This window comes from Sinocyclocheilus grahami, unplaced genomic scaffold, assembly GCF_001515645.1.
Source record: "Sinocyclocheilus grahami isolate Dianchi unplaced genomic scaffold, SAMN03320097.WGS_v1.1 scaffold273.1, whole genome shotgun sequence".
NCBI lineage: Eukaryota > Metazoa > Chordata > Actinopteri > Cypriniformes > Cyprinidae > Sinocyclocheilus > Sinocyclocheilus grahami.
Window position 1 is genome coordinate 1046701 of NW_015505452.1, and position 12595 is coordinate 1059295.

Here is a 12595-nt window from a genome sequence, read left to right on the forward strand (position 1 = left end):
TCATACTGGCCCATTTAAGTCATTTATTGTTCATAATTTCCTTTTACAGTTCTGTGCACAAAGATATACAGCATTTCGACCATGTTGTGTCACTTACATCTGTGAAACAGGAAATGCCACATTTGGATGAAAAAGTAAGTAAAATAGACATTCTTAAAAGACTGACGTTAATAGTTCATTGTGAACACAAGAATTAATTACCACCACACCAGGCAGCTTCAAACAAAGAACATCATCCTAATATTCACTTTTGGTTATATTTTAGGTAGGAGAGCGCCATACACAGCACATCAGCCAGTGCAAACACTGCATCAGAGTAAAACTTTAGAGAGTAGAGTAAACGTATTCATCCCTAAGGAGGGATACTGCAGAAGGTTAATAAGCGAATCCAGCAATAATCTGCACAGAGAAGCAGTTTACTAGCTGATAGATAGTTCACCTAAAAACGAATGCGCGGATGACATTCTTTCCTCTGTGGAAAATAAAATATTTTCGAAAATGAAAGTCGCTGGGGTCTAATGTTGTTTTGGATCCCATTGACTTTCACTGTATGGGCAAAAACGGTTCAGAACGAATCTTTGCAAATCTTCATAAAGGTTTGGATTGAGTGAGTAAATAATAACACAATCATCATTTTTGGGTGAACTAGCCTTCTACTCTATAGAGTTGTTTCCTATTAAGGTCCATTCCCATTCAGTATCATGAAACCAGCAGATATTTAGTACAGGAAAAGATCCAGCCTGTCAGTGATTGATGATTCTTTCTGTATTTATGCATTATGAAGGATCAACAAAGTGAGTGTGTAACCCTCAGCTAAGGTGCGGGCATGCATGAACACTTACAGCATGTATAATTAACATACATCCACACAAAGCTTGAAACATAGGCAAAAACACACACATCTAGTTGAAAAACAAAAGGATCTATAGTGAGTACACTGCTTCATCATATAGTGAAACACAAGAGGTTGGACCCTGTGCTCTTCGCCTCAAAATGGAGAATCACAGCCACTGTGGCAAGCTGCTTTACCCTTGGTCACAGATTTCTCCATCATGTGCCTCTGCTGGCTATGTGCATGCCTGTTCAAAAACATGAAAGAAAAGACCTTTTTTAGATGTCAACCTTAATGTAAGCTCTCGTTTAAGCTGCGTTTTAAATGGGTCACGGCCTAACCTGGTTAGATCCTCCACATCTACCAGCATGGCATCCTGTTCCATGTGTAGTTCATCTCTCATGAGCAACAGCTGAACCAGCTCTTCATTCAGACCTGCAACGCAATTACAAGTCAAATCAACCTCTTTATTGCCATTACTACAAAGAATTACTTGTCTTTCTAGATGTTGCAGCATATAACTACAAAAGAAATAAAAACAAGGCTGTGTGTGTAAAAAAATATACAACACTGTTCAGACGTTTAGGGTCTAGTCTCTTTTGCTCATCAAAACTGTATTTATTTTAATAAAATAAATACAGTTAAGACAGCAATACTGTGAAATATTATGAACAATTTAAAATATCAGTTTTTATATAAATATAGCCTATTTTAAAAATCTTCCTATAATGGCAAAGCTGAATTTTCAGCATTCATTTCTCCAGTCTTCAGTGTTACATGATTATTCAGAAATCTAAATTTCTTATTATTATGTTGAAAATATTAACTGCTTAATATTTTTGTGGAAACAAAGATATAATATTTTCAGAATTACATTGTAAATGTCCTTGCTGTCGTTTTTGTGAATTGCATATATATATATATATAATAATAATAATAATACAATTTAATATATAAATTAATTAGTTATATTTAATATTTAATGATAATATTTACTTTAATATACACGTGTGTTTGTGAGTGTGTGTGTATTATATTTATTTTATTATTATTTATATTACATTTGTATTTTTAGAATTGCATTATAGAAATATTTTGAAACATTATGACAGCCTGATCTGTTTTTTTAATTATTTATATTTATCATTTATATATTTTACATTAAGTACACACACAGACACAAAAACAATAAAGAAAAAAAAGAATATCTTAGAAAATAATGAAATTACAAACTAGGTGCTTATTTTGAATATTTCTGTCTGCTTTCTTTACCTTGTATCTGAGAGTGCAGGTCATTGGTGATGACCTGTAACTGACCGAGACTCATGTCCCTCAGGTCCACAGGCCTCAGATTCCTCTTCATTAGACTCTCACTGATGTGTGGCAGATGTGGTAACTATAACACAAGAACAAAGTTAAGTGAAGTTGAATGTATTGTGTTTTTTCTTAATAGCAAGCGAGGTGACGTGAAGGCCCTTTTGAAAACTACAGCGAGGATAACCCAGCGCAGCACTATTCTTGGACACTTGTGTGACTGACCAGGTCTGCCACGGGGGACCTGCGGTGTAGCTGAATCTGTCTCTCCACCTCCACCTGCATGCGGGCCATGGGACGGGCCAACGCCAGAGCCACACGGGCCTCCTCCTGCAGCCGCCGCTGTAACCGCCAGAATTCTGAATCCTCTGAGTCCAGCTCTTCCTCTCCTGTATCCCGGTCAGACAGAGAGGAACTCTGTTTGCTCTATAGTGAGACAGAAACAAAAACTGCTGAAAAAAAACACAATTTTTTTAATCACAGTTCCAAAATGTAGAAGAACTTTGTTTAATGCATTATTAAAAGGCTGGGCTTTATACCATAGGTGACAATGGGGTGTCCAAGCTGGTCTCTGTTCTGCTGTCCTCTGCATCACTGTCCCTGTCACTGCTGCTGTCATTCACAAAGCACATCTGTAGATTCACCCCATTCTGAAGCCTATAGTGAGAGTGCAATGAACAAATATATTAATTAAAATATTAAATTATTTTCAATTTTATTTCATTGCTTTTCATTAGAATGCATTTTTCATTTAGAATGCATTTTGAGGAGTAATCGGTGTTATTTCAGGGGAAAAAAAGACTTATTTCAGTCTTAAAGCATGAATAATTTTGTAGTAAACTGTACAGTATAACTCTAAAATAAACACGAGATAGTATTTACTGAAAAGAGAAAGAAAGAGTGAAAGTTCTATTTTTAGAGTTTGTGAACCACAGTTTCTCTTCAGTTGCAGTAGAATTTAGTGGTTAATAATATTCTATGAAAACACTGGCTGTAAGCTTCAAGTGAAGCCTGTATATAGAAAAATCAGAGTTCACTTCTGTAGACTGGTATGAACCTGGTTCTGTGGTATCTCTTGTACAGATAAGGGTAAATGCTATGGAAAATTACTCTGTGAAATATACTCTGTGGACTGGAGTGTTGTGTGGGAAAATACTGTATGCACATCAATTTTAATACTCATTGGACTTTCCTTTAGCTTTCTAGGAACCTTGTTGAAACGTAGTTGCGATACAAAAAAAAGACAGAGAAAAGCAGCAGCTACACCAACAAACATGGCCAGTCCATGGATTTGTGACGCAATAAAATGTCCTAATATAAAATGAGTGATAAATGGTAAGAGGTTTCGCTCTTTATTAAGAGAAAGAACTAAAAATAATAATTATATACAGTAACTATGCTAATAAATGTTTAGGAAAGATTAAATATAAAAGAAACAAAATTAGCACTATACCAGGCATATTTATTTGTCATGTAGGTCTATTTGCTTTTCATTCTCTAAGTCAGCATGTCAGACTCTGTTTAAATGTCATATTCTCTCGTTTGTTCTTTACATTAAGTTTAAAGGCAGAACAACGATGAATTAAAATAATCCTGAAAAAAAAACATAGCATTCACTTTTTGCTTGGACCAGACATAGGTACACTAAGTAAATATTTATTTATTTAAACAGACGTTTTACCCCTATTTTGAATTTGGCCCTTCATTGCATTGTGTTTTAGGGTTAATGGAAATGTTTATAAAACTAAGGGATAATATAAATAACAACTGCATAAATGACAACTACAAACACTGATCACTTAAGGAGCGGATTCTTGCAGAAGCATTATTTTGCAGATTGATTGCTGATATTTTCACTCTCTACAACATTTTTGCCTCTCTACATCAGCACGGTCTACATTTCCTCCCCGTGTTATTCTTGAGAAAATGTGTCAAGTCGACAGACACGATTTCTTCCTTCCCAAAGTGCTCCAAACATTAAACAATAAACAGAGCGGACTAAAATAGCCACAAAGTATGATTTTTTTTGTTCTTTTTTTCTGTCAAACATTTGTTTGCTCAAACAGTGGAAACAAAGTAGACTCAGATGTCAAGTGAGAAATGGGGTTGACTACTCAAGTTAACATGAATTATACGCTGAAAACAAATTATATATTTGGTATGCAATGAGTAAAATTAGATGATTCTGAGCCCTCAGTATGCCTCATGGCAAAAGGGACAACACACAAAAGAATTATCAGCAGAACCCTAAAATAAAATAAAACATTTCACATTTTGGTTTTTATTTGATCAGTTTGGCATAATTAAGATTTTTAATGTTGCTGAAAAACAACTGCATATATTTAATCAAAAATACTGTAAAAACAGTCATATTTTTTTTTTTTTTTTTTTTTTTAATGAATATATTTTAAAATCTACTTTATTTCTGTGATGGCAAAGCTGAATTTTCAGTTTTTGGGGTTTAATATTTTTGTGCAAACCGTTATACACTTAGCATTCAAAAGCCATAAAAAATAAATAGTTGAAAAGTGACAGACAATTATAGCCTAATGTTACAAAAGATTTCTATTTTAAACAAATGCTGTTCTTTTGAATTTTCTATATATCTATATCATAATGTCCTGAATTGCTTTTTTATCATGATTTCCAAAAAATAATCATATAAAACTGCCATTATTAATAACCGAGTACTAATAATAATTGAGCTCCAAATCAGCATATTAGAATGATTTCTGAAGGATCATGTGACACTGACGACTGGAGTAATGGCTGATGAGAATTCAGCTTTTCCATCACAGGAATTATATATATATATATATATATATATACACATACACACGTATATATATATATATATACACACAATAAAACAGAAAACAATCATTCTAAATTGTAATAACATTTATCAATATATCAGCTTTTACTGTGTTTTTAATTAAGTAAATATAGCCTTGGTGAGCAAGAGACTTTCAAAAACAATAAACAAAATATCGCAATTATTCCAAATCGTTGACCAGTAGTGTATAAAGTAACATTCCAGTCGATTACTAAAAAAAAAAAAAAAAAAAAAGATTCAACATTACATAAGACACCCCCCCATCCCACTGAACACAAGCGCACACTGACCGTGAGGACAGGCAGTTTTTGCTGCTCTTGCTGCAGCCAGTAAAGGTAACCGGTCCGTCGTCATAGAAACTGCCAAGGGCCAGCTTCTGCCTAATGGACTCTCTCTCATTCCTCTGGGCCTGACGAAAACACAGTCGACTTCAATAAATGAAGAGAACGCTCAGCATGTAGTAGGCCACAGAAGACCTCACATCCAGGAATATCTGATGTGGCATTTTAAAATAGATGTCATCCACTATCATACAGCTACGACTACTCAATGCTCGTGACGGAGTTTAAATAATGTGCTGGATTTTAAGGGCATGAAGGCATCGCTGTGGGAAAAGAGAGAGTGTGGATTGGAATTGGAATGTATGATATAAATTCTGATTTTGTGCATGTGGCGAAATCCCCGCTGTCTCAATAAACGGCCAATTACAGAGACGAAGAGAAAACTGCAGAGAGACCCGAGGCAGTATACGTGAAGGAAGAGCTCAGGCGCTCGACAAACATATCCACATAAATACAAAAATATGTTTTGATAACATTCCAGTTAAGCTATAAAAAAAACGTAATTTCTAAATGTTCTCCGAAAATTTAAAAAAATAAATAAAAATTTTCTTAGTTGTGCCATTTTAGCATTTTGCAAACATTATGGGAATGTCACTTTTGATATGTTTTCTGAACATTCTGAGACCGGAAAAAATTATTTTTAATGTTACACAAACATCCAACTAAAACATTTCTGGAAAAAGTTCCACAAACTATGTATAAATGTTTTTGTGCCAACATTTTGAGAACAGTATTAAAGCCTGGTAACTTTGAACAAACATTCTATTAATTTCCAGTTTGACCAGAACACTAGCCAAAGTTCTAAGAATGTTCTCGGTTAGATGGGTAAATACAGAACTGCGTGACTATTCCCGATTATGCTATATTGGCAAGAATAGCATGTTCTCTCAGATCTTCATATTACACTCTGTTCATTGCCATGGCAACATAGTTGCCTTCTGGTGCTGAATGACTAATACAAAAAAAAAATTATTTGAACTCAACACTGGAATAATTATAAGGCCTACTATTCTGAAAGTCAATAACTTTCCTTTCCTATATCTATGGACATTTTTCTCAGGTTGCATTTTCACCGAGATGAACATTTAGATAAAGTGACAGAGTAGAAGAGAGGCTGATTCATGAAGCACTCAAAAATTACAAAGGCAATTGAAAAACATCAATAGCTCTGCTTGTGATGTAATATTAGCAATCTGTAAACCAGCTTTCCGGTACAATCTGAAAAACATTAACAGCTAGATTCAATTGCTTTCATTAGTGGGAGATGTTGCCACTTCAAGCAAAAGTAGCCATCTATACAAACAAAAAAAATATGACCTTGTGTGCGATGGGTTGAATTAGTTCCAATTCAAGCGGCACCTTTTTTTCAGTTATCGTTGAACTAAATCTACAAGTATTTTAACATCCATCACTCAGTGTAATTTATTTCTTAGCATCACAAATTGAAATATAAATCTGAAAGCCACCTCACAAGCAACAACTTTGCAAATATGAACAATACATTTACACACACACTCATAAAGGCACACCGATGCCACAACACTAATGCTACATAAGATATATTGACCTATCTTACCTGGTAAACACATTTCTCCTGGTGCACCATCTTTCAGCGCATTGTATAGTGCAGCAGCCAAGCCCTACCTTCTACTGCAGTGTCTGAGCTACACCCTTGAGACCAGCATCACACACACATGAAAGGAGGGGGGGAGGAGGGAGTGTGCGAGCAAGCACGCTAAGGAGGAGCATAAGCATCTTGCAATGAAACGCATGCACTAAAGAGGCAGTGAAATAGATCAGTGTTTTGGCATCAGTTTCATACTAGATGTTCCAATCTCACAAACCATTTCCCCACTGTGGCGTGATCTCTATCAGCAGGCACTGAAGAAAAAAAAAAAAAGGCATGGGCATTTGATCATATTTGATTTATTGAATGGTTTAAGACAATTAGGACAACACTAAGCACAAACCAGCATGTTCATGAGCAGGAATCACTGCAGTATTAGCATTAAATCAGGAGGCAATCTTTTTCAAAGCCACATACAGCACATTACCAGCGTAATTCTAAGCATCTGGCCTCAGTCCTCATAATAAAACTTCATGGGAAAGAGTTGGGATCCGAAAAGTCCACAAATTGAAGCACGAAATGGTTTTTTTCATAAAGTACAGAACTGGGAGGTATATATTGCTGAGGTGGAACATTGGGAGGCTGGTTGGCAGAGGGTTTGCATTCAGCAGCTGCAGTTGTAGTACAGGGTTGAGGAGTGGTGGTTATAGGCGGTGCAGTAGGAGTTTTGGGAGGCTGAACTGGGTATTGTGGATAAAACGCTTGCAAATAGGAAGGATAATCAGGGTAATAACTATACTGAGGGAATAGACTTCCAGGGTATGCTGGGGGCTGCAGCGTCTGGGTTGTTGCTGGCGAGCCTGATGGGTGAGCAGTGGGGGTGGCTGAAGCTGGTTTCTCTGTGGGCTTTGGTCTGCCATAAGGGTAACCAGGATAGTGATAAGGCCAAGACATCTGGGGGTATTTGGGAGGTTGAGGCTTTTCAGCTGGGACTTGGGGATCTGATTCAGCGTTAGAGCCATCGGCTGGAACAGATTTCTCAGCAGGCTTTGGTCTGCCATAAGGGTAAGCAGGATAGTGATGACGGCAAGACATCTGGGGGTATTTGGGAGGTTGAGGCTTTTCAGCTGGGACTTGGGGATCTGATTCAGCGTTAGAGCCATCGGCTGGAACAGATTTCTCAGCAGGCTTTGGTCTGCCATAAGGGTAAGCAGGATAGTGATGACGGCAAGACATCTGGGGGTATTTGGGAGGTTGAGGCTTTTCAGCTGGGACTTGGGGATCTGATTCAGCGTTAGAGCCATCGGCTGGAACAGATTTCTCAGCAGGCTTTGGTCTGCCATAAGGGTAAGCAGGATAGTGATGACGGCAAGACATCTGGGGGTATTTGGGAGGTTGAGGCTTTTCAGCTGGGACTTGGGGATCTGATTCAGCGTTAGAGCCATCGGCTGGAACAGATTTCTCAGCAGGCTTTGGTCTGCCATAAGGGTAAGCAGGATAGTGATGACGGCAAGACATCTGGGGGTATTTGGGAGGTTGAGGCTTTTCAGCTGGGACTTGGGGATCTGATTCAGCGTTAGAGCCATCGGCTGGAACAGATTTCTCAGCAGGCTTTGGTCTGCCATAAGGGTAAGCAGGATAGTGATGACGGCAAGACATCTGGGGGTATTTGGGAGGTTGAGGCTTTTCAGCTGGGACTTGGGGATCTGATTCAGCGTTAGAGCCATCGGCTGGAACAGATTTCTCAGCAGGCTTTGGTCTGCCATAAGGGTAAGCAGGATAGTGATGACGGCAAGACATCTGGGGGTATTTGGGAGGTTGAGGCTTTTCAGCTGGGACTTGGGGATCTGATTCAGCGTTAGAGCCATCGGCTGGAACAGATTTCTCAGCAGGCTTTGGTCTGCCATAAGGGTAAGCAGGATAGTGATGACGGCAAGACATCTGGGGGTATTTGGGAGGTTGAGGCTTTTCAGCTGGGACTTGGGGATCTGATTCAGCGTTAGAGCCATCGGCTGGAACAGATTTCTCAGCAGGCTTTGGTCTGCCATAAGGGTAAGCAGGATAGTGATGACGGCAAGACATCTGGGGGTATTTGGGAGGTTGAGGCTTTTCAGCTGGGACTTGGGGATCTGATTCAGCGTTAGAGCCATCGGCTGGAACAGATTTCTCAGCAGGCTTTGGTCTGCCATGATAGCGGTAATCAGGGTGGTAGTAGTCTGGCAAAGACATCTGGGGGTATTTGGGAGGTTGAGGCTTTTCAGGTAGTGCTTGGGGATCCGATTCAGTGTTAGAGCCATCGGCCGGAACAGGTTTCAAAGTGGGTTTTGGGTTGCCATAAGGGTAACCAGGATAGTAATAAGGCCAAGACATCTGGGGGTATTTGGGAGGTTGAGGCTTTTCAGTTAGTGCTTGGGGATCTGATTCAGTGTTTGAGCCATCGGCCGGAACAGGTTTCTCAGCGGGCTTTGGTCTGCCATGATAGAGGTAATCAGGGTGGTAGTAGTCTGGCAAAGACATCTGGGGGTATTTGGGAGGTTGAGGCTTTTCAGCTGGTACTTGGGGATCTGATTCAGCGTTAGAGCCATCGGCCGGAACAGGTTTCAAAGTGGGTTTTGGGTCGCCATAAGGGTAACCAGGAGAGTGATAAGGCCAAGACATCTGGGGGTATTTGGGAGGTTGAGGCTTTTCAGCTGGTACTTGGGGATCTGATTCAGCGTTAGAGCCATCGGCCGGAACAGGTTTCTCAGCAGGCTTTGGTCTGCCATGATAGAGGTAATCGTGTGGCCAAGACATCTGGGGGTATTTGGGAGGTTGAGGCTTTTCAGCTGGTACTTGGGGATCTGATTCGGTGTTAGAGCCATCGGCTGGAACAGATTTCTCAGCAGGCTTTGGTCTGCCATGATAGCGGTAATCAGGGTGGTAGTAGTCTGGCAAAGACATCTGTGGGTATTTGGGAGGTTGAGGCTTTTCGGCTGGTGCTAGGGGATCCGATTCAGTGTTAGAGCCATCCGCTGGAATAGGTTTCAAAGTAGGTTTTGGGTCGCCATAAGGGTAACCAGGATAGTAATAAGGCCAAGACATCTGGGGGTATTTGGGAGGTTGAGGCTTTTCAGCTGGTGCTTGGGGATCCGATTCAGTGTTAGAGCCATCGGCCGGAACAGGTTTCTCAGCGGGCTTTGGTCTGCCATGATAGAGGTAATCAGGGTGGTAGTAGTCTGGCAAAGACATCTGGGGGTATTTGGGAGGTTGAGGCTTTTCAGCTGGTACTTGGGGATCTGATTCAGTGTTAGAGCCATCTGCTGGAACAGATTTTAAAGTGGGTTTTGGTCTGCCATGATAGAGGTAATCAGGGTGGTAGTAGTGTGGCCAAGACATCTGGGGGTATTTGGGAGGTTGAGGCTCTTCAGTTGGTGCTTTGGCAAGTAGGGTAGTTGTAACAGGTTTCTCTGTTTGCTTAGCTATGGAATAAACACTTCCAGGATAAAGATAATGAGAGAAAGGCCAAAACCCTTGCGGATATACTTGAGGGTACCCAGGAGGTGATGGTTTCAATGTTACAGTATCAGACGCTTGTGGCATTGCAGGTGCTTCTGGACTTGGTGTTTCGGGAGAAAAGGGAGGCAGCAAAATGTGCAGATATTCAGGAGGATGAGGTCCCAGGAAGGTTTCATCTGCAGTGGTAGAGGTCATAGGACAAGAAAGGACTGTTGAGTTTCCCTGCCACTGTATCTGCATCCCATAACACCCTTCCTGAAAGACATCATGAACATCCAGGTTGGTCTACATTACTCTGTTTTCATGCTAAATGGAACGGAGAAAGCAATACCTGTTGCACAACACCACATCCATCATAGGGAGTAGCATAAACAAGACCTCCATCAGTGAGTGTGGTGTGTCCACAGTAAGGTGGCAACTGAGTGAGAGGAACAGGCACCCCATTACCTATGACATAAATAGGTATGACTATTAGAAAACCATATGGAGTTCTATTTTTTTTTTTATTGATGCATGTAAAGTCTAGGTGGGACAAACAAATTAGTACAATTCCAAGATACCATATTTATATCAAAATCTTCAGTAAACGAAGGCATAATGCATTCCAGGTTACCTCGACAGAGTTCAACATTTGCTACTTCTGGACCACTGAGTTTTAACTTCATAAGATCGTCGCCACACCTCAATTTTGGAGACATGGCATCCCAGGCTGCTTCAGAAGAACTGAGTAGTTGCCCTTTAATTAATGATTTCTTTTGAAGACCTATATGTTTTTAAAAATATATAATTCATAGTTATCGTACATTCAAATGGACAAAACTTACCTATTTATATACCGATATTAAAACAAGCATTAATTACATACCTGAAACTCCAGCGTCGTAACTGAGATGGTCAAAATCAGCTAAGGGCACAAAATTGTGGTCTGACATAAATTGTTCTGAAATATCGTCGCCACCTTCATCGTTCGTTTTTTCTGTTCCAGAAAACTGTAGCAGACGTCTGCAGTGTATTAAAGTAATGCATGTGAAAGAACTTAGTATAATTAACAACCTTCCCCTTATTTTCCAAGACGCCATTGTAGAGTATGCTCGTGAGTCGTGACACATGCGAAGCGTCTATTAAATACCGTGCGGTACCGCGCTGCTTTAAGCACTAGCTCCATAAATTAACGCGTGATTTAAAGGCAAATCACTTGTTCCGTTTGATTATTACGCGAGATTCACTAGCTGTGACCCAAAGTGAAGTGCGCGGACTCCGAAGTGCACTAAGGACCCTTTGAAGTGCATGAGACGCTCCACCTTTGCAGATTTCCTAATTGGCCACCAGATGTTTCTGATTGCCGCTTCATCGCATAGGCAAGGCAAGGCAAGGTAAGTTTATTTATATAGCACATTTCATGCACAATGGTAATTCAAAGTGCTTTACATAAAAGAAAAGAAAAAATAACATAGCAACGATGCGAGGGCACAGCTGCCATCCTGACAGGTTCAGTCATTTTAAAAAAAGTTCTGGAGCCAGCATTGCTCATATTTGTTTTAATATTTTATATTGTACTGGAGGAGATGGTGGGAACGCTTCACCCCTGGGGTACCTCAGGCTTAGCCAAGACCGTGGCCAGGTAAGTTATATTGTTTTGCTGCGTCCTTGCCAGATTACAACTTTAAATGCAGGCATTGCGTTTGAACTGACTTGAATAATGTAATGATACACATAAAAAAAATAATAATCATGCACATACATAGCAGTTAAAATGCTGACTGATATGTTACCAAGGTACGATTTTTTAATAGTTTATTATCATGACCATGGTGAACATATTTAGAAAGGTTTGCAGCCCTGATTTTAGGCAGCTATGTAACCATAAAAATAAAACTTAAAACATTAATAAAAACAAATTATGCATTGTTCAGCTCAATGATCAGCGGCGACAGCTGAACAGTGCTCTGTATGGCCGGTGTTACGAGATTTTCGGTTTCCGAGATATTCTGTTTCAGTGGGGGGAGCATACATGAATATTCATGAGTTCCCGGACATGCGCGTGGAACTGAGAATTTCAGTTCACGCTCCTTGCATCTCGGCAGGTTTAATGGGATCTCTCTCTCTCTCTCTCTCTCTCTCTCTCTCTCTCTCTCTCTCTCTCTCTATGTATGTATGTATGTGTGTGTATATGTGTATATATATATATATATATATATATATATATATTG

General features: G+C 39.6%; 2 protein-coding genes across 3 annotated transcripts; both read right to left on the bottom strand.

The window, feature by feature from the left end:
- Positions 1-585: 585 nt before the first annotated feature.
- On the bottom strand, positions 586-7052 carry LOC107599852 (schwannomin-interacting protein 1). Of its 2 annotated transcripts, none has more exons than XM_016291557.1 (7): positions 6900-7052; positions 5273-5391; positions 2686-2803; positions 2426-2572; positions 2105-2228; positions 1174-1267; positions 586-1079 (listed from the first exon to the last, which is right to left on the bottom strand). In XM_016291557.1, exons 1-7 carry the CDS (start codon positions 6927-6929, stop codon positions 989-991), a joined length of 723 nt encoding a protein of 240 aa, XP_016147043.1. In that variant the 5' UTR covers positions 6930-7052; the 3' UTR covers positions 586-988. The 2 variants fall into 2 exon arrangements, with proteins under 2 accessions (XP_016147043.1, XP_016147042.1); XM_016291556.1 differs by having other exon boundaries at positions 2372-2572; positions 6900-7047.
- A 181-nt stretch (positions 7053-7233) lies between these two features.
- LOC107599853 (cell surface glycoprotein 1-like) lies at positions 7234-11647 on the bottom strand. The gene is made up of 6 exons (XM_016291558.1): positions 11251-11647; positions 10999-11108; positions 10717-10832; positions 9873-10640; positions 9226-9725; positions 7234-8940 (listed from the first exon to the last, which is right to left on the bottom strand). The coding sequence occupies exons 2-6, from the start codon at positions 11081-11083 to the stop codon at positions 7422-7424; spliced, it is 2988 nt and encodes a 995-aa protein (XP_016147044.1). The 5' UTR covers positions 11084-11108; positions 11251-11647; the 3' UTR covers positions 7234-7421.
- Positions 11648-12595: the final 948 nt, after the last annotated feature.

Coding starts and splice junctions, on each gene's coding strand:
- LOC107599852 (XM_016291556.1), bottom strand. CDS start 6,929: ATGGTGCACCAGGAGAAATGTGTTTACCAG. Junction 2,573..2,685: donor ACACCCCATTGTCACCTATG/GTATAAAGCCCA, acceptor GTCTCACTATAG/AGCAAACAGAGTTCCTCTCT. Junction 2,229..2,371: donor GGTCCCCCGTGGCAGACCTG/GTCAGTCACACA, acceptor CTTGTGTTATAG/TTACCACATCTGCCACACAT.
- LOC107599853 (XM_016291558.1), bottom strand. CDS start 11,083: ATGTCTCCAAAATTGAGGTGTGGCGACGATCTTATGAAGTTAAAACTC. Junction 10,833..10,998: donor AAATGTTGAACTCTGTCGAG/GTAACCTGGAAT, acceptor TTTATGTCATAG/GTAATGGGGTGCCTGTTCCT. Junction 9,726..9,872: donor CTAACACTGAATCGGATCCC/CTAGCACCAGCC, acceptor GAATCAGATCCC/CAAGTACCAGCTGAAAAGCC.